The sequence below is a fragment of the Delphinus delphis genome, chromosome 4 (genome assembly GCF_949987515.2).
Source record: "Delphinus delphis chromosome 4, mDelDel1.2, whole genome shotgun sequence".
NCBI classification, from domain to species: domain Eukaryota; kingdom Metazoa; phylum Chordata; class Mammalia; order Artiodactyla; family Delphinidae; genus Delphinus; species Delphinus delphis.
In genome coordinates, this window is record NC_082686.1 from 94,333,731 (window position 1) to 94,355,716 (window position 21,986).

The 21,986-nt window shown below is 38.9% G+C and overlaps 1 protein-coding gene across 6 annotated transcripts in view; it reads right to left on the reverse strand.

Moving 5' to 3' along the window:
• The window catches only part of FNDC3B (fibronectin type III domain containing 3B), a 358,288-nt gene that overhangs the window by 285,786 nt on the left and 50,516 nt on the right, over window positions 1-21,986 (reverse strand). For all 6 annotated transcript variants that reach the window (XM_060011135.1, XM_060011133.1, XM_060011137.2 and 3 more), the window contains exon 2: window positions 5,678-5,816. In XM_060011135.1, coding sequence (XP_059867118.1) covers window positions 5,678-5,788 — 111 coding nt within the window. In that variant the 5' untranslated portion in view covers window positions 5,789-5,816. The remainder of the gene's footprint in view (window positions 1-5,677; window positions 5,817-21,986) is intronic.

Consider the following 21,986-nt stretch of genomic DNA (forward strand, 5'->3'; position numbering starts at 1 on the left):
TAATATTCAGGAAGCTTAAAAGAAAAAAGAAAAGACACAAGAAATAAAAAATGACATTTTTTATTTGCTAGGTGCTCTCTGTGTGCTAAATGCTAGGCAGAACAAAGAGGCGCCTAACTCTCTCCCCACCCCACTGACCTAATGAATACATATGTGAGAAGTGTCACTAAGAATATAAAGTGGCATACCACCGTCGTGTAGGTTATAAGTGTCACAGATTAAATTAGCAAATCAGTAAATTCTAGGTGAACACTCTGCTCTTAACCTAATAGTTTCTTTAACTGGTGGCTGCTCTAATTCCTCTTCAGAGATTACTGAAATATTAAACCAATAGAACAAGTTGGAAATGCTTACTCTTTCATGCTCAAAACTAGCTGCTACTTCTTAAAATCTCTAAGATGTGCTAAAAGTACTTAACGAAGATAGTTAAATTAATACACCATTAGGTTCTAAAATGTTTCAGAACATTAGGTTCTGAAATGTAACGTACGAAATGCCAATATTTTGATTACTGAAGGGCATTCACTGTAATTTATACAGCCACACACAAAAGCTCAGGTGGAAACATGACTTTTATAACTCAAGAATAGTATGTGGTTAGGCATATTAAGGTAAGCAAACTTTATTTAGCTATGTTGATCTATTTAAAGGTAGGAGAAATTATAGTGAGAGAAGCAGAAATACTTTATTTAGAAAACTATAGTTAAAAAGAAAGCCGTTCAATTTCCCTCCTAGGTATACATGAGAGAAATGAAAACACACAACACAAAAACCACACAAACATTCACAGTAGCATTGTTCATAATAGCCAAAAAGAGCAGAAACAATCCAAATGTCCATCAACTGATGAATGGATAAATAAAATGGAGTATTATTCATACACTAGAATATTATTTGGCAATAAAAAAGGTATGAAGTACAAGCATACCTCGTTTTATTGAGCTTTTCTGCTTTATTGTGCTTTGCAGGTAATTGTGTGTTTTACAAATTGGTTTAACATGGCAACTCTGAGTGGAGTGAGTCTATCAGCGCCATTTTTCCAATAGTATTTGCTCACTTCCTATCTCTGTGTCACATTTTGGTAGTGCTTGCAAAATTTCAAACTTTTTCATTATTATTATATTTGTTATGGTGATCTGCAATCAGTGATCTTTGATGTTACTATTACAAAAAGATTACGACTCACCGTAGACTCAGATGGTTAGCATTTTTTAGCAATAAAATATTTTTAAATTAAGGTATGTACAATTTTTTAGACATGCTATTGCACACTTAAGAGACTACAGTATAGTGTAAACAGAACTTTTACATGCACTGAGAAATCAAAAAATTCACGTGACTCACTGTGTTGCAATATTCACTTTACTGTGGTGGCTTGGAACTGAACCCACAATATCTCCGAGGTATGCCTATAGTGATACATGCTACAACATGGACGAACCTTAAAAAACATTATGCTAAGTGAGAGAAGGCAGACATAAAAGACCACATATTGTATGATTTCATTTATATGAATGTCCATAATGGGCAAATTATCTACAGAGACAGAAAGTAGATGAGTGGCTGCCTAGGAATAGGGGAGAGAAGGGAATGGAGAGTGACTGCTAAAGGGTTTCTTTTCAGGGTGATAAAAATGTTCTAAGATTAATGGTAGTCTTGGTTGCACAATTCTGTGAATATAATCAATTTCGTCAAATTGTATACTTTAAGTGAATTACATGGCATGTGGATTATATCTCAATAACGCTAAGTTCCTTCTATCCACCTTGTGTATTTGTTATTGTTATTCTTGTTCATTTCTTAGTTGATAATACACTTTAAATGTTCATTCATTCATAATGAGGACAGCTTTTCATTTTAAGAAAAGAATCATCCTTTTCCTGCTACCTACATAAAATGGCAAAACAAGGTTTCAAACTTAACATGACTTCGGATAATGAAAATTAACAGTGTTTCTTATTTAGAGAGCCAGAACAGAGCAGAGAATCTTGCCAAGAACCGGTCCTAATTAAATCCAGAAGCCAACAGGACAGAAATCCGGAGGATGAAGGCTATGGGGACTGAAGAGCTTTCTCCTAACTGTGGTGGTTCTTTTGCATATATAGAAATAATTAGAAGGTCCTCAGCACAGCTGCAATGTATTAAGAGTTGTAAACACATACAAGGTAAGCTTCACCTACACACTCCTAACAGAAATGCAGAGCCAGAGGGCCCCTCTCTTCAACAGTATAATTTGGGAAGTGGCTCAAGGGCCTCTCCCTTAAAACGTCACTCCAGGGGTCTGCCGGGACAGTGCCTGCAATGTCCATCATTGAAGTCAGCCCTGTGCCTCCAAATGGTCCTTGTTAAAAAGAATAAGTATTGCCTCAAGAGACAGCATAGTCAAAGCCTCCTGATCCTTTCACACAAACCCACCTGAGCAACACACCACACGTGCTCGGAGAGCAAGCAGCAAACAACAGCAGGCGCCCGGACAAGCACTCAACACTCTTGCAGTTCCTGACTCTTGGATCCGCACTCCTGGTCCTTGCTCTTTTTGGTGACGCCCCCATCCCTCCCCCTCCCCCACCTCCTCTCTGGTATTTCTCCATTATTTTGGTTTTGCTTGCCCCTTAGCCCAGGTTCCACACACAGGCCCTGGGGACTCTACCACACTTAACTCTGCCAAAACTAAATGTTAGGACCCAAAGGAAAAAGTGAAGGCTTGAGTGAATGAGGGAGACACAGAATGGGGATTCTGGGGGCAGAAAGAGGCAAAAAGAAGTGTCAGGCACATAGGCCACTGCCTCAGCAGAGCCACAGTGACAACATCAAGGCATGATACATCTTGGGCCGTTCCTGCCGAGAGGAACATTTCAAACGCACTCTGCCCAGTTAACAACTGTGCCCCACTAAGGGACATTTAGGGTTAATGCCAGTCAACAGCTTGGCCCACATAACCTAAATGCCTAAACGTCAATGCTTCTAGCACAATCAAACATATTTGCGAATTAGAGAGACTGAAACATTTCCTTCCGATGAGATCTGTTTAGAGTAAGTGTACTCTAGCCTGAGAAAGCCCGATGTTTGTGACTGCTTATAAAACATTAACAAATCTTCCCATTTCTTGGATTTATAGAAACCTTCTCAGGTGAAATCGAAATGTGATTTTATTAACCAAAATTATTAAGCAGCTTCTACTTAGGAGCTGAGGTAGATATACAGAGTAGGAAATACCACAAGGCCTTCTGAGGAAATCCAGTCTTTTCAGTCACTGGTCATTTCTGGGAGCAAAGGAGTTTACTTCTGAAGAAAAAACTGGAAAATTCTAAGGGCTCTGTATGCTGGCTTATAAAACTACAAAAGGCTACTCTATGCAAAATGAATTATAGAAATGAGGGAGAAATCAAAACACAAAAATGGTGCACAGCTACATGGATGGGTGGTCTCAGGTCTTCCAGGTACATATGCAAAATGGAACAAGGTGACAACATCTGAGAGACCTGCATTGTTTTCCAAGTTTAGTCATATTTGAATACCTTGTCCCTGCTTTTTTTTTTTTTTGGCCTCACCATGAGGCATGTGGGATCTTAGTTCCCCAACCAGTGATCGAAGCCGTACCCCGTGCAGTGGAAGTGCCGAGTCTTAACCACTGGACCGCCAGGGAAGTCCCAACTTGCCCTTTTATTGTTTTAATTAGTGAAAATAAAGGAGACCAAACACCGCATCTTGAAACTATTCATGGCACTTTGAGACCTTCCCATGAGTGGCCGGAGCAGGGCAGTGGGAGGATGATGGAGAGAGGCAAGCTCTAACCGCAGAAGGTGGACTGGCCATGGTTCTGCGCTCAGATTTTATCTCAGGTGGACAGGACAGCTGTGAGCAGGGCAGCGACATGGTACGTTTATGTTTTTAGCAGACTGCTGTGTGGCAAATGCTTTCTGGTAGAGCAAAAGTAAAAGCAGCGAGACCAGTGAGAAGAACTGTCCTACCCTGGTGAGAGGTGCTGGCTTAGAGTCCAGGAGTGGTCATGGAAATGAAGTGGACATGGCAAAGTATGGTTTCAGCAATGTTCCTGAGATAAGGCCAACAGGACTTGCTGACAGACTGGAATAGAAAGATGACAAGAAACAAGTGGAGACTCTGGAGATGAAGAGTAATAGAGGCAAGGAAGCAGAGGCTCTATTTAGAGAAGCACTGCTATAAAGGGGAGCAGAGATACAAGATGGTAACTGGGAGAATGTGGAGTCAAGCGAGGGAGCTTGTTTCTGTTGGGTGGATGAGAGGTATAGCTATTTGTGCATTTAAGATAAAAGATACTACAGTAGATGGGTGGAAATGAGCCAAAAGAGAGAATCAGGAGTCAGGAAGAGAGATACTTGCATCAGTGGCAAGAAGGGAGGAAATTTGTTCAACTGACAAACATTTATTGAGCACCTATTAGATATTCTTTGTTCTTAAGAGGTTCACAGTCTAATGCAGGAGAAAGTAATATATATAAACTACTAAGCAGCAAAGCAATATCCAACAGAGGTATATACAAAGTATTAATGTACTATGATGGATAAAGAGTGTTAATGTACTATGACAGATGGGGGTGGGGAAGAGCAACACACTGACATCAAATAAATGGCCAATTAACTTTTCTGAATTAATATATTTTGCGTAAATATTTTTCAAGCAATTGTTCCCAATTCTACTTTTGATAAAACGAAGTCTTCTACTTTTGTGCTTCTAAAGAGCTACACAAGTATAAAAAATGGCATTTATTTAGTACAAGACTGAGGGAACCCAGTTTTAGTTGTCAATTAAAAATTTAAATAATGTTATCAGAGACAATACTTGTCTCTAATAATTTTTAAAGTTTTACTTACCATTTAAATTTTTTCCCAAGTGCTACAGGAATGAGCTCAGGAATAACTTTTCAACTCTGTAATGTTAAGTAACTAGAGGCAAAGGAGTTTTTACAGAAAACAAGTACCATCATTTTCTGGGCAGCAGGCTCTACATTTGGAAGGACTGCTCCAGGAGCCAGGGTGGGTTCACACAGACCTGTGCCTCTTGTCGGGGTCAGTCACCCCCTGTGTGAGATGAAAACCTGATCCACCCTCTGGGCAATCCTGCTCGGGCCATCCTGCTCTGACCAATCAGGCAAACCAGTCAAGCACAATATATGACATAAGCAAACAGTATTTTATTCCAAAGACTTGTACGTATTTTCAAAATGATTCATTTCAAAAATCAGACATTTGTTTTTGATGCTTCAAGAATACCAACTGGATTAGGTAAAGTTTGCTGTTCTCAAAAACTACAACTTCTGATATTTTAAATCATATAGTAATTCTACAACAAAAACACTTGACCTCTAGAGAACTACAAAGGTTCAAAATCACAGATCTTGAATCTCAAAATAAAACAATTTCCGGGTTAGCAGACTTCCCAGGCGGTCCTGTGGTTAAGACTTCGCCTTCCAAGGCAGGGGGCGTGGGGTTCAATCCCCGGTTGGGGAGCTATGACCCCCACATGCCTTTTAGCCAAAAAACCAAAACAGAAAACAGAAGGAGTATTGTAACAAATTCAATAAAGACTTTAAAAATGGTCCACATCAAAAAAAAATCTTAAAAATATAAAAACAATTTCTGGGTTAACGTTTCCCACTTAGACAAGTTGACTTAAATTTCCTTCTTACTGCACCTACCTGCTGAGCTGCATCTCCATTCACCAAGTGAGGCATCATGGCTACCTCTCCGTTCAGCAATGGTGGCAGTTCCAGAGGGATCTGGTCGGTCATCATCATTGTGACATACATTCATGGAGAATTTCCCTCAACTGGCTTCCTGCAAGAAAATCACCATTTTTTTTGAAAAGGATTCAAGACCAAAAAAATTCACCTGTAACAAGTCAGCAATTTAAGTGCACCGTCATGAGGTCAGACGAAACTCAAATTCTTCTAATCACAGTACTGTATTAAAAGGGGTGAAGCAAAACCCAGGAAACAGCCTGAATTAGGAGACCACAAACCTGAATCTCTACGCAGCCAAGTGAACACAACCTCTAGTTCCTCAATTTCATTGTTTAGCTATAAATTTTAAAAACTTATGAATAATAGTAAGTCCCCTAACCCCAGGGATCTTCCTCAGAATAAAATGAGGTAACAATTTGAGAGGCTAAAAGTGTCAAACGAACACTGACCATATCATTATCTTTAAGGTAATTACAGAAAATAAGGCCAAAGAGAATGAGCTATAAGAAAAGTTTTCCTCAAAAAAAAAAAAAGCTGTTAACAAAGCAAGTAAACAAAGGTTAACTGCCTACACTGCAGTTGTTGCGATTTCTGACCTTGCCATTAAATTGGTAATTAATCATGTTCTAATTATTTCTCTCCCGTCACCTCCTTGAATTGGATTTAACCTGCTGCATATTTACAGCTTTATCACGGCCGAATGTCTTGAGTTTTCCTGTATCTGACAGTACCCGTGGCACCTTGTACGGAATAAGGCTTAACGGCACATTCCATTGTTTCCACAGAATAAATGGTTGTCATACAGGTATTCAAAACAACGCCAAGCCCACTTTCATTCCGTAATGGTACTTGCCCCCAACATCTAGCTTTTCAATATAACAGCAGGAAAACAATGAATTCCTATTCAGAATTATAATGTTCCTTAAGAAGTATTTACGTATCCTTCAATCGTGCCTAAAACGTTTTGTCACAAAAAGTTTAACAGCATGGACAAAGAAGAATAAACAAACACACAGGCACACTATTTTAAGTCAGTCCAGAAAGAGACTGCCATGTGGTTCATTTTAAAATTTTTCTCATTCATAATAAAGTCCCCCAAAATTTCAAATTCAAGAGGATTTGGTAAATGAATCCTTTAATACTCAATATCCAAATCAGGCAAAACAGTGGGGCAAATCCTTTAATGATTATCTCTAATTTGTCTCAGGTGTGACAAATAAAATATTTCTTCTCATTCTGAATGTTAAATATATCTCCCTCCCCCAAATTCCATCCAAAAGATACTCCTTCCCTGGAAGTATCAAATGATGCATAAAAGCCACCCAAGAGATTATAAACTTTATTTTAAATCGGTAAAATTTTACACTATTCATTATAACCCCATTTGGAGAAACTAATTATTTTAAGCGCCAAACAACAAAGTCTTGTTCCAACTAGGGAAGCACATTCTATAATAACAGGTCTTATAATGCAGTGTTAACAGTATCATCATGCTGTTTTATGAGGCAATTACTCAGTTCCTAAGCAAATAAAAGTACAAAACTCAAAGCCCAGTAGTTTATCCTAATGTAGGAAACAGATTCTTCCACAACAGAATTAACCAAGATAACTGACACTATCATGACATCAACTGTTTGATTTTGAGTAGTACTACTAATGGAGTACTAATGTCCATTTCAGTTTTATTTCAAATATACTTAATCCTACTAGTGCATGAAGAAAGAATGGCTAGTTTTCCTCAGGTTGATATTACACAGGCCTATTTCTTAAGCGTAATGTTTTATTTAATGTTTCTTCAACGTGCAGGTTGGATAACCAGGGTACTAATTTACATTAAGGGTCTGAGGATAAAGCATCTGGGAGAAAGAAGCACTCCACACTCACTTCCACCTTTTCCTCACCCCTCCGCAGGGAAGCGCCCCAAGGCACTTGCTGGTAAGGTTATGGAGGTTGTGGCTCCGTCCTCTCCCCTCTCCTCTGCTAAAGTAGTGAGCACCAAAGCCCTCTCCCACTGGGGGACAGTCCTGGTCATCTCACAGACAAGCATAAGGATAGAACCTGCTCTTTTTTCATCCTGTGCACGCAGGTACTGGTAGGAGGACAGAATTGTGATCTAGTATAAAATTTAGCCATTCCTGGCCACCCATCCCTAATACCAAAGAATGTCTCAACTCCCAACATTATGTCTAACACTGACAATTCCAATTTAAGAAACCTTCTGGTTGGCATCGTAATAAACAATGGGACTTGCTATCATCAAAACACAGCAATCCAGCCCCACTAGCTGGCACTCTTAAGCACAGGTGTCAAGTCCAAACTGGGCAGTTAAACTCCAGGTTCTGCAAGTGTGGGATAAAAGGACAGAGCCCCTCCCCGGTTCCATGAAAGGCTTATAAATCTACGATGAGGGAGGGTGGGAGCCAACAGAGAGCTGCAAAAACCCCCAAAGAAACCAAGTCCACTGGCACAAAGAGATAATTGTACTTGCTTTTGAAAATTGTACAGGCAACTTTGGGCAATGCAGCTATTCGATACAGAGAAAGATGCCTGAATCCTGTATTTCTTTTCTACTGGATGATGGATTATTCACCTCACAGATGTGCAGTAGTTGTTGCAGATTACTGAGGGGGAACAAGGGAGGGGAAGACGGGGAACTGTGCATAAAAAAATCAACTCAGCATACAGTGGGAACATATAAACGTCGTACACTCCTAGTGCCTCAACTCAACCATGCAACAACTGTACCTTTAATCATGGACAAAAATGGAAGAATAAAATGAAGCCACAGGGCTTCCCTGGTGGCACAGTGGTTGAGAGTCCGCCTGCCGATGCAGGGGACACGGGTTCGTGCCCCGGTCCGGGAAGATCCCACATGCCACGGAGCGGCTGGGCCCGTGAGCCATGGCCGCTGAGCCTGCGCGTCCGGAGCCTGTGCTCCGCAACGGGAGAGCCCACAACAGTGAGAGGCCCGCGTACCGCAAGAAACAAAAACAAAAACAAATAAAATGAAGCCACAGAGGCACAATGCTCATAAGCAAAGTTGTTAACCCTCTTTACCGTAGGCCACCAGCTTGCTAAAATCCAAGGCCCACTTTCTAATGCCCAAGAGTTTCACCAAAGGTAAACCAGACTTTATTCTGCCTGCAATACAAGGTAAGAGACTGATCTAGAAGGGGTGGTTCAGGCAGCCAACAATGTTTAAAACCCCCTTTCTACACTCCATGCACATACACAGGATATGTTCATTTGCCTGGAATTCAAGGGACATGTAGAAAAAGCAATAAGTTACCGCTAGGCAAGATAATGCCCAGCTACTTTAACAAAGCAATTGCCTGCCAATCGGTCCTTAAATTATCATAGAACACCAACAATTTAGTGCCGTGGACTGGGACAAGAGAAAAGGCAGAAGGAAGAATTATAAAAGAATGAAAACCATAGATGCAAAACATAAAACAGGGTACAAAGTAGTATTTACTATGGTTATTACCATATTTTTGGTTATTCCCTAGTGATGGGGATGGGAGTCGGGTAGCAGGAGGTAATGACTTTTCCAAATACAAATGGAATGTCAAATGTTCAAGTTGGAAATTGGGAAAACCACTCAGCCCTAACCATTGACAGTTGAAGAAGGTTAAGTCAGGCCAAGATACTTGGGAAGGCTTGCCATGCAGCAATCATTTAATGGTGACAGCTCCCCCCAAAGTGAGTCTCCTCTATTTTGGCCGATAACCCAGACAAAACTCAACTTAAACACCTTAAGAGGTGCTTAAGCCTCAGCACCACTGTCTTGAGGAGACCTGGAGAATGTGACATGCCTAAGAAAGCTGACCGAACTTGAACTTTTCAAATGGAATTTTAAAAATGAAGCCATGAATGTGGAAGGCTTACTATTCAAACAGTTAACTTGAAGGACCAAAAACTTTATTTGCAATAATTGTGGGTGGAAATTATACATTTTCTCACTTCATTATAGGGCAGTCTGACCGTAACTTTATTTTTCCTTAGGGATGTAGGGTCATTGTTTACAATACTGTGTTCAGTCACAAGGTGATGTACTAGGGAGTTACTAAGCATTCTGACCTTACATACTCAGAGAAATTCACCCCTACTTTGAGTTCTTAGGTTTAAATTCTATGGGTTTTTTTTTTCTCTCTTCCTCATTAGGCTGTACCACAAACCACACCTCCTCAAATCTGAGAAACATATCCTAAATTTGCTGTCTTATATCTTCCTTGGGCTGGGAAGCCAGGCTGTTAGTTATACACACATAGAGGAGTGGTCTCTGGGGTCTCAGAAGCTCCCCTCTGTGCCTTGCTATCAGCTCTGAGGGGAGCTGAGTGAGCCAGATGTTGATCTCTGGATAACTGAGCTGTAACTGTTTTTCGTGTCAGTCAGAAAGTCTCATGAGGAATCGCCCTGACAAAACCCTCGTCCATCCTGGTCTGGGTTCCTTCTCCCTTGGACAGATGTGTATCTGAGCTGGCCAAAGCTTTCACAGAACTCATGCATTGCATTCAAGGCTCTACCACAACCATACTGTCCTCCTCACACACAACTGAGCTCTTGCAATAAATCCATTCTTTAGACCACCACCGTTTACAGATAAAGAATAAATGTGCTGCAGAACTAATCCGACTAAACCAATAGAAAATAGATGACCTCTACTACAGTGCTTTTTTCTAATTCTCTGAACTTTTTTTTTTTTTTCACATAGATCTCCAAGGTTTCACTCCTATTCTTTTTATTCTTACCCATACTTCTATTTCAAAGAATTCGGTGACAACCACAGGCCCTCACAACCTCTCCCCCTAACCACACATCCTAACACTGAAACCACAAGTGCTTCATGCCCGGCCAGTTCTATTCTTTTGATTGACAGGGAAGGGATGCCACGTGAGCACTTGTGGTTAACTTCCCTCTCTCCTGAAAGCAAGTCGTTTGTTACCGTCCTTACCTGCTAGCAAGGCCCAGAACCAAAGAACTTCTAGGCTAATGGTGGGGGGAGGGGGGGCACTGCATACTCTGAAAAAGAGATCCTCACCGCCGGTAAGACGTTTAATTCTGTCCAAATATGCCCCCAAAGCTTTTACAGAACACCTTATTTTAAAATAATATTGCAAAGGGTCTTCAGTTTTTACATTACTCTAGGCAACTGGGTTATTACTTTTTCCCTTTATTTTGCTTCCCTCACTCCAAGTCCAAAAAGGTTTTCCATGGTATTTTGGCCCCAGCCTATACTAAGAAACACACAGCCAATTTCATAAAAAACCTGATTCTCAGGAAAGAACCACAGATCCATTTCCAAAGGCCAGAGAAAGCAATTATATACTAGGAAGAATTTCTAACTTGAAAAAAACCAAAGCCCTGATCACCGCGGGAGGAGGTTTAAGTCTGTGAACCTGGCCTTCATATTAGTAACAGAATGTCCTGGTCCTCACTCCATAGGCTGATGACCCGAATTTCCTTACATTAATTCAAGATGTGAGTTAGCAGTACAGTACACAAATGGGTTTCAGATGCCAAGAGGAAAAGAAACCTAATGGCACCAAAAGGAGCAAAGCATAACCAGCAGCGCCAAACGGGGTGGACCTACTGGGTGAAAGGAGACTGGCTCCCTGAGTCAAGTCTCAGGCCAGCGCCAAGGTGCAGGCTCCCAGGCTCACTTCACCTACACCCTGATGTGGCTTCTGACCTATTCTAAACTATCCCGGGGAAGTGTGTAAAAAATAAAAGCAGTATGAGAACCAGTAAGAAGAATGTATGTGTGCCAGTTACACCTCAATATATTAAAAAAAAAAAAGTGCACATCATCAGTTTTGACTTTTTGCTTCCACTCTGCAATTCAAATGCACTTTCAGAAGCGAAATGGGTTCCTTGATGAATGGGAAGTGGATAGAAACCCACCAATTAAGACCTATGAAGCAATTAGGTAAATAAATAGTCTAATAAATAAAATAATTTTCAGAATTCATATCACTAAAGTTAACTGTGATTCCATAAAGCTTGTATCTTTTCCAATAAATTATACATTAACCAATCACCTTCACATAATCTAAACAGCATGTAAACGTTTTGCTTGCTACATGCTTGTTCTGCAGCCTGGGAAAAATATTCTCAGGGGCACATTAGTAAAATCATAGCTTGATTCATACTTCAACAAAAGTTCCTTCTCTACTAAAAGTACTAAATGACTTTCAGTAGTAAGAACCTATTGTGGACCAGGTGTCAGAAAATCATCACACACATACCAGAGAAATGTTCTAGCCATGTTTCTAAATAGTAATAAGGAAAAGAACTCTTTTTCCTGTTTCAACATAGCAAGAAAAACCCCATCAGTAGTCAAAACGACAATAGGATAAACTTACTGAATCACAAAAAAAACGGGGGCTTTGTTTTGCTGTGTTGTGTTTGAGGCAGATGGGTTTGAGAGGTTACCAAGAAATTACTGTATCTCTATTCAAAGAATATAATTATCAGATAGCTAATGTTTTATGAGTGATTACAAGTTTCTTAATGGCTTCCAATGTAAAACCTAAGCCTAATAAAACCTAACTTATTACGACAAACATTTGTGCAGCTGATTTACACTTGTTTATGCCATGACTGTAGTAAAAAAGAAAAATCTTAAAAAGTCAAAATTTGACAGAGAATCACGTAGCACAGAAAAAAGAAAAACTGCTTTCATGAACTTCCTTCTCATACAGGTGGCCGTTATGTACACATGCCCTCAGTCACAAGGACCAACAGCTTCTTAGTGTGTAGTCTTCCGCTCTAAGTTTTATTAGCAAGATTTAGAAAAACAAAGAGGGAGAGAGGAGGAAGGGAAAGAGAAACGCTGAGAGAGGAAGAGAGAAAAGAAAAAATGTTTTTAAAAAGTTATACACATTCTTAAAACTAACGAGATATCAAAGTATCATTTGCTGTTTTATTTTCTTCATCAGAAAAACCTCTTACCTTCCTGCTCCATTCTGGTTTTGAAAGGTAAACCCCTGATGACATTTCAAGACCTAGAAACTCTCAAAACCGTTCTAGCCTTCGGAGCAAAACTAGAAACAGCTTTCTGATAACTGTGGAAACACCAACAGCATCAATAGAAAGAAAAAAATGATGAAAACAAAATAGAAACACTGTGCAACCTCCTTTACCTCTGAAATTGAGAGAAACCTGCTCATCCATCAACACACATCGGACTGTTTTCACTATGTTCCTGCTCCTGTGAAAGCAGGACTTTTCTTTCCCTTCTGGTAACACTAAAGCAGTGGCTGTGGCACTGGCTCTGACCGTGTGGAATTACCATGTGGCCATTCAGGAACCTGATGGGGGGCACTGCCATTGGACAGGAAAAGGCTGCAGGTGGTTTCAGTGCTTCTCTTTGTACCATGTCTCCCGTACACTGTGGGCAACCATGAGGAAAGGTACTTGTACAGGCAAACACTCTCCTTCACTTTTCTGAAAATCAAATTAAATTGTGCCCAAAAAAAGGATATGGAGAGAAACTAAAGATATTTATTAGAATTTTTCACAGCCCTTCCACTAAAAACTGTTCAAAGGACCAGTGTGTTCGGCAAAAAAGCACTAGAGCAAAGAGACCCCAAGACTGAGTATTGGAAAATATGAGTTCTAATTTGAGGTTTGCCAATAATTAGCTTTAAATTGGGGCAATTAATTTCTTCTTTTACAAAATGACAAGATTATAGATTCACCTTTAAGGTTTCCTTTTGCTCTTAATAGACTATGTTTCAAAACACCATTGCCTACTGTGCTCACTTCATACAGATTAATAAGCAAAAGCTAAAAAGAGAGGTTTACTCAAACTCTAAGAACCTGTTTCTCTTACTTGTATGAGTATAATCTGAGCCTTCTGCATAAGAGAGGAAGAATCTAAGTAAAATGCTGAAAAAGAACGTATTGAGTAAATAGTGATAGTAATCACTGTGTTTTTATGCCAATGAAAGCTAATTTTACAGCTGAGTTCTACACAGCTGTGAAAGAAAGACTCTTGCCATGGCTTGCCACTTGAATGAAAGGAGTGGTGATAACTGTTCATGCAGAAAAACCTCTTGAGACATGAGCAGTACCTGGAGGTATGCACCCAGCTGGTTGGTTGAGGCACAAATAGTCTGGAATTTGTCTTCTTGTCTGACATGGGTTCATTAGTGAAGTTAAATCACAGTTGTCTGAAAAAGTTCCTAACCTTAAAGACACTCTCGCTTTTTGCATCCAATTATAAACACAGGAGAATTAGGTGGCAAAGTTTAAAGTCACAGAGAAATCCCGTGAAACTGAGTTAGATTAAAAGCACCGCTGCCACCTCTGCCACAGATTAAATAACAATAAATGATTCAAGCAACAAATAAAAAAAAGAATTGTCTACTGTGCTCCAGAGACCAAGGAGGGATGCCAAATAGTCTAATGTATAGGCCCCTGCCTTTGAGAATACATAAATGCTTTCTTTTTTTTTTTTAATTTGGCAAAGCATAGTCATGTCTGAACTCAAAACTACCATACAGGAAAGGCACTATTTTCTGAGAAGGAAAAAAAAAACAACCTACATATCTAAGGATCATATGTAAGCATTATATGCATCCTGAGGTTACTTTTATCAATGTAATTCTCCATGAATATACAGAGGTTGGTTGCTTCCATAGACCCTTAATATACTCCAAATCTTTAAGGAAACACAAAAACTTAAAAAAAAATTGTATCACTACATATACACAATCTCTGGACCTCTGATCCACATCCACACATAAACAGCTCAATTCTGAAAATATTAACTAAAAGGGAAAGGGGGCCCAACTACAAAAAACGTTTACCAACCAAAGGCCCGTTTGTTTTGTTCATTGTTTTTAAATGGTGTTTAAAGAAGTTTGCAGATGTAATTAGACATTTTTATTAGAACATCTAGACTCCAGGCACACTCAGCACAATAAATTTCACATCCCTCTCTCACATCTCAAGGATGACAGTCTAGCATCTAACAAGAAACATTCCAAAGCTATGATCCCTTATTTTCACACATATCCAAGCTAACTTTGTCACATACTTTACCCAAAGATGAGAAGAACTGAAAATACTTCTTTTCAATGAGATTCAGAATTGTGTGGTTGTTTGTATCTTTTTCTATAGGATGTTGAAAACAAGTCTAGAAAACTATAGTCCAAGAACAGAAGAGCTCACTCCTAAAACCCTCTGCAGCTCCAGGTCTCGCCACCCTGCCACCAGTCAACCTGCAAGCTGCAAGGGCGGGGCAGATATAGAAAGGGATGAGATGGGATATCAGAAGACACAGAAGACACGCTCTCCTCTCCATCCCAGCACCAGAAGCTCACTCCTCACCCAGCCCCTGGGCTACTTACTACCACCTGCCTGGAAGCCCCACGGCACTGTGACAGGTCCCACTGCTCGTCAGGGCTGTGACTCAAGATGGGCCTACACAGGTCCTCTGAGTCTCAGTTTCTTCATCTGTAATGTGGGTGCTTTAACACAACTTCTAGAGTCCCCTCTAATGAAATCCAAAATGTATTTTATTACTCTGCTTTTAGAGATGTATTATGAATTAAATTCACATTTCTACAACCACTTGGGTACCTAACAGCCACGTGTAACACCCTTTATTGGTGTGTGGGTGGGATGTGTTGCAGACACCCAAAAACTGACCGTTTCTGGGAAAGGATGAGAGAAAGAGCCCCAAAGCAAAGAAAGGCATGGCTTGCAGCCCCTGCACACTAATTCTTACCTAGCCTCTCAACCTTCGTATGAAGGAGGCAGTATTCCCCTCTTAACAGGTATTGCAGCTAAGGCTGAGAGAGGTTAAGTAAGGTGCCCATAGAGACTCAGAAAGTCATGGTAAGAGTCAACGCTCTCTGAGTGAGCTGATTATAACATTTAAGAATCTGGCAACAAAACATGGAAGTGGAAGGACTGATGAAAAATTCACAGGTTAGTGAATTTTAAAAATTAGATAAAACAAGCACAGAGTACAAAATTCAAAAGATAATTTTCGAAGACATCCAATCAAAGTGCATTTCTCTCCTATCCAGTCCCCAGTTCCCCATACACAAAGGCAACAACTGTGAGTTTGGGGTGTATCTTCACCAAGATGCAGATTTAATGATTTTTTTAAAACACTTTTCAAAGTAGCTTAAGGAAGGTTAAACAAATCCACTGTATTATCATGTAGTCCAGATGGTTAAAAATTATGGAGAAAAAGAAACCAAACTATAAAGTACTAAAGTTACACCCTCTGTGTTGATTTTCAAAGAGATATGCCATGATTAAACACAAAAGTAAAATTACTTCACAAAGGAGGGCAGCTTAGCAAGTCATCGATGAGGAGAGTGTTAGAACAAGGTATTTGGTACAAAGGGTTTCAAGATTCTATTATTTTCAATATCTCAAAAGGACTAAGCTGAAAGGAATCTTCTAAAATAGCATCAAACAAAAGGACATGAACAGAGATAATCATCCATTCTTTTAACAAACATTTATTGAGCATCCACTATGTACCAGGGACTGGTAGGATTCTAGAAATAAAGGCATGATGTTAAATAGCATTACACTGAATGTTATATTCGATTAACCCAAATCCACATTGGATACTTCTGACAAAACCGAAGTCAACAGACCTCCTTGCTCTATGAAACCTTTCATCTGAGATAAGCTTCAATGTCTAAACTTGGTTTCCCAGCTGTGGCATCTTTCCTACTCTTAAGAGTGTGCCAGAAGATGAATTTGTCTTCAAAACATGCCACCTGCCTCAACCTTCATTTCTGATTAGCCAGGAGGATACTAAAACTGTTCCTTTAATCAGCTCATATAGAATTCAATCATGTTTATTTAACAAACTCAGTTTTGTTGAACTGAATAGATGCTATGAAACACTCATTACAAGGAAGAGCTCTGAAGCTGTTACTTCAGCCTGGTAGAAGCATCACTGATGTTTTATCCAATTTATACTTAAATATGTATTTCAAAGATTTCTAACATTTTATTACTAATTTTAGATGTTGGTTCAAATCTTTCTTCCTCCCCTATGTGGGGGAGGGTAGAGAAATCAATGAGAATAGTATAGGACACACTGAAAATCAGTTTACAAACATGTTTTTAAAACAAACTATTTCTTAAAGAATCATTACAACTGATGACACTCTCATAAGCAGCTCTGTATTTCACCTAATGTGACTAAACACAAAGCAAATACCAGGTGTTCCTTAGAACTTACAAGGTACTGAAACAGAAAATTCACATGAAATGACACAAAGAAACAAATTAGCAGGTGCAAAGACACACTGTGTAAGGGAACATCTATTTACTATATCAGATTTTAGCCCATCACAAAATTTCAGCATGAGCAACCACTTTCCTAATTCAGACTAATATTTTTGAAAACACAAAAATGTGGAATTCTTCAGAAAAAACATTTTCTTTCTTTTACGGGGGAAAAAACAAAACAAAACTGTCCCGTACCATAGAGCATCAAAGAGATTCAATAAATGAAATGACAATTGGTATATACATACTTATATGCAAACAGCTGAATCTAAATGTTTGAAAGCATGATGCTTGCCTATATTCTAAACACTCCCTGTGAATAATGACATCATTAATTACACTAATATAATTTGTTAAGAAAATGTAAGGGGGCTGCATTCATTTATTTAATAAATACTCACTTAGGTTCTGCTCTGTGTAAGACACTCTTTTGTTCTAAAATCATTCAAATTCTAAATTTAAGGAGTCCACTAATAGGCTTTAAAATCTTTCCAGAAAAATAATTTTAAATTTCAACTCTGCTACAAAATACATGTTCTCCAATTCAATTTTCATATTTCTCCTCATGTGAAAGCATGAAAGACACAAGATACTTTTCAGTTAACATTATTGAAGAACTCAGAAGCATAAGATTGAAAAAGACAAATAACATTTTAGGATTATTAATAGTTATGACCTCGCGAACCCCATTAAAAGAATCTCAGGAACACCCAAGGGTCCCCCATACCACACTTTGACAACCACTGCTCCATGCCAAGCACCTTAGATGTAAAAATATAAGGAAAATTTAAACTCACTTTCTAGTAGACAAAGATTGTTGTCCATATTTTATACTCTATACATCCACAATTCACCCGGCAGGGTCTGAACAAAGAATAATTAACCCAAATGAAAAGGTATCCAAATTCCACCATGGATTTTTCTCTACAGGACTTTATGTTATACTCTTTAAAGCACCCTGGTGAAACAAATTCATTTGGTAAAATCTTGAGAAAAGAGCAACAGGCTGGGGGGATAGGAAATGGATTTTGGGGACCAGGTACTCCCCTGCTGGGAATGTCAGCAAACATTCAGGGACCGGGTGGGACCTGTCTCCAATAAATCCAGGCCCATTAGATGGGGACCCCATTCAATCTCTCGAGTAATCATATCCATACCCTGGATTCAAAGCAAACGATCATCTCCAAGGAAATAAAGACAAATAATTTTGTGTTGCCATTCCCAAGTAAGAATCTTATCTGCTCTGATCTCTAGACCTTCATTTACTGCTCAATAGAGCCCATTTGAAATCCCAAGATGACTTGATCTAGTATTTTCTAGGGTCACTACTTTATTTTCTTTAGCCACAGCCTATTATGTTTTTCATCAGAGAACCCAAAAGGAGTTTTTCTGAGGCATAAGGATAACTCTTAAAACAAGAACCTCAAGTTTCAAATATAGACAGAACAGTTAGTAAGAAGGTGACAATCATTTCCTAGAGCAGGCGAATTAGCGAGATCAAAATATGCCACAGCTAATTGATTTACATTCAGCAAACACTCTTAGATAAGTGGTTTCCCTTTTATTTTTAAAAATAGATTTAACAAGCATATTAATTTTCCACCAGCCATTATAAATAAATGCAACTGCAAAATATCGTTCTTTGCAAGGGAGTTCTGGCCAGGCGCTGTGAGCCTGACCCTAAGTGGAATGTGTATTTACATTGCCGAGAGGGTGCATTGTGTACTGGTGGGAAAGCACTTCTCACAAACCTCCCATTCAAGGGAGGCCTCCACAATAGGTACTCACACAGGAAGCAGGCCTCGCTAACAGCACCTCCAACTGTTCCAGAGAGAACTTTCCAAGGCAGGGGACGGTGAACCACTGTAAATGCCATGTTCACAGGCCCCCCACTGCCTACACTTCAGGGTCAGCAAAGCTGGTGTTGTCAACAATCATTCCCCCGAGTTCTTCCCGAGGTAAAAGGGACACAGTCAACAACTGCATTTCATTTCTCTAGCTAATCTCTCAGGGTATCACTTTGTTTGAAAAAAAAAAAAATCACAAGGCCATGACATTTTTCTCTCAAATAAACTGGAAAATACTCCCAGGAACTTATTGCTTTTCAAAACTAACGAACAGTGTTAGTATTGGATATGCAATTTTTAAAAAATCAAAACTTCAACACTCACTTCATTATCTCTACTGAAAATTAGGGTTCCTTAAATACTGACCATTTTGCTTAACTGCAAAGCAAAAAAAATAATTATTTTAACTCCTCAGATAGGAAAGTGGGCATTGTCAGCATCGTATCAATGACTTCTGCACAAATATGTGAGGAAATAAAGATAATGGTGACACATGCCATCAAATTAACCAACTGCTGATGGAAAATGCAATTAACAAATAGGTTTTACCAATTTACTACTACACTACAAAACTACCAGTTTGACTTTTTCCTCCCTACCTGAGCTTTTTAAAAAAAAACACAACCAGGTTCTTTCAAAAATGTTGATTAAATTCTCAATACCCAAGTCTCTCAACGTGTAAAAGAGAGGAATATTCTTAGGCCATTAAATAACTTAATGACATTGGGCAAGGGGTAACTCTTCTGGCTTATTTTTCTCATTTCTCTAATTAGAGGGCTAAACTCCATGATCAAGGTCCCTGCCAGCTCTAATAATCAATCGATTTGGGGACGGCAACAAAGAACATCACATTTAATACATACATCTCAAGGGTTTATTGGAAGTCTAATACTTAAGGCAGCCACCGTAAAATAAAAGGCATCTGCACCCATGCCAACCATAAATAACAGCACTTACTAGCTTCAGGAAGTCACTACTGCAATATAGAAAAAGTAAACCAGAAATCACATGGAAATGCTCATAACACAATATTTAGTGAAAGGTACACAGAGTATATATGTACATGTAATCGTTTATGAGACTGAAATGAAATAAAACCAAAATGTTAACAATGGTTAACCTATGGATAATGAAATGAGTTACATTTTTTCCTTTATACTTAACTATTTTTGAGCATCTATAATTTTTATAATCATAAAAGTTAACTTTTAAAAACCCATATAATTCCATCTACATTGTACCATGTGACTGTTCAAATTTTCACGATGAAATATTTCCAAACCACTGCACAACATAAGGTAAAGACCTAAAAGACACGGATTTAGCCAAGTCTCCCAGAACGAACTTTCACCATTGAGCCCGGGACTATGTGGAACACAACAATGGAAGCACATCTGTGGTTAAGTAATAGATTTGGTAACATTTACAAAGCCAGCCCTGGGTCATGCTTGCCGAGTAATCCCTAGATTAGGCATGCTCCCTAGGACCAACCCAAACAGTTTTTTTTAAAGGGAGGAGGGGAAAGCAGGTTCCTCAACCTTACTTTTTTTAGATAACAAGCACTCCAAAATATCCTCTTTGAACTGCCAAAATAAATGGAACTTTCTGGGTGGAGAACTCTCCGTCAATCAAATGAGGCTCAGCAAAGATAAACTAATAATAGAAATCTGTTACATACTTACTTAGCTGTGCTAACTATGCTAGTCCCTAACTAGCACAAAGGACTTCAGAAACTCTAGCTAAGAAAAGTACAGGGTGGGACCAGAGAGTTCCCTTAGGGTTGGTAGGCCTCATTCTCAGTGGAAAAGTAACTACCCACTCTAATTTTTATGGTTTCTCTCCACCCCACCTTCCCTCATCTGAAGCCTAAAAATATTTGTCCCATATTTTAATTCCCACATCCCCATATATTAGAACATATAATACATGTTCACTCTAGGAATCTGGAAATACAGAAAAGTAGAAAGAAAGTTTCGATTATTCATAATCACATCACCCAGAAACATCCACTGTTAAAACAGTGATGTGTTTCATTTCAATTTTTTTCTAGCCATATGAAATCTATAAAGTTAGAGGGCTACAGTTGACACAGTATAGACCTATTTTTTATTTTTGATATTTCATGATTATAACACTGACAACTTTAATAACAAAATAAAGAACTGGTTCCTAAGTGACATCTTCAGAGAAGATGGCAAAATCTCCTCCAGGTCCTTGAGCTTGGCACAAAGCTAGGGAATACATGGTATTCAACTGAGATGACCAACGTGTACCCAAAGGCATAATCTACTTCTATATGATATCCGGTTATAATGACACAATACACTTAGATTGTGCACAAATATTTAAATAGAATTATGAAGTGAATGGTCCCCACAAATTACTGTAAATTCAATTTTTTGTTTCTATGTTTCCATATATGTAAGTTTCTAAAAAGTAAAGGTTTGCTTTCTGTTTCCTAAGAGCTATAGGATGTTTTCTGTTAACTGTTCATAATACTTTCTTCACAACTATAAACCTACCCTATCTTCTCAGCAGAACAGACGTATCATGAACCAAGGTTGATGGCACTCTGACCCAAAACACTTAACCCTGAGCATCTAGGTGTATTGCTGCCAGTAAAGTTATTAACAGAAAACCAGACTGGCAGTGTATGATGTGACCTAAAACTACCTTAGTATAAAGTATATCTCAGCATAAAACAGTGAAAAGTCGGAAGCTATCTCATCCACACAATGGAAGACTATGCTGCCATAGGTTAACAAACAGAAGGTCTACGCTGTGGTCTTATTTCTGCAAAAATAGGAATATGTTTATTTTTCACAAGAGAACAGAAATAAAAGAATATACACCGAAGTGTTCACAGTGATTATGGTTAAGTAGGTAGAATGAAGAATTTTTCATCAACATGTTCTGACCTTTTTTTTAGTGGTGCTTTTGCTAGGGAAGAAAAAAAACGTATTGAATATACAGAACACAGAGCATCTTAAGGGCAATCTCATCATATTTGTCAAATCATCCAATGGAAAAATGAGAAACAGATAATGGATATCTGATCAATGAGAATCCTATGATACAAAACACACTTCTATGACTTCCTGAAACTGGTCACTGATGGTGGCAGCCCCACCTTCTAAATCGGT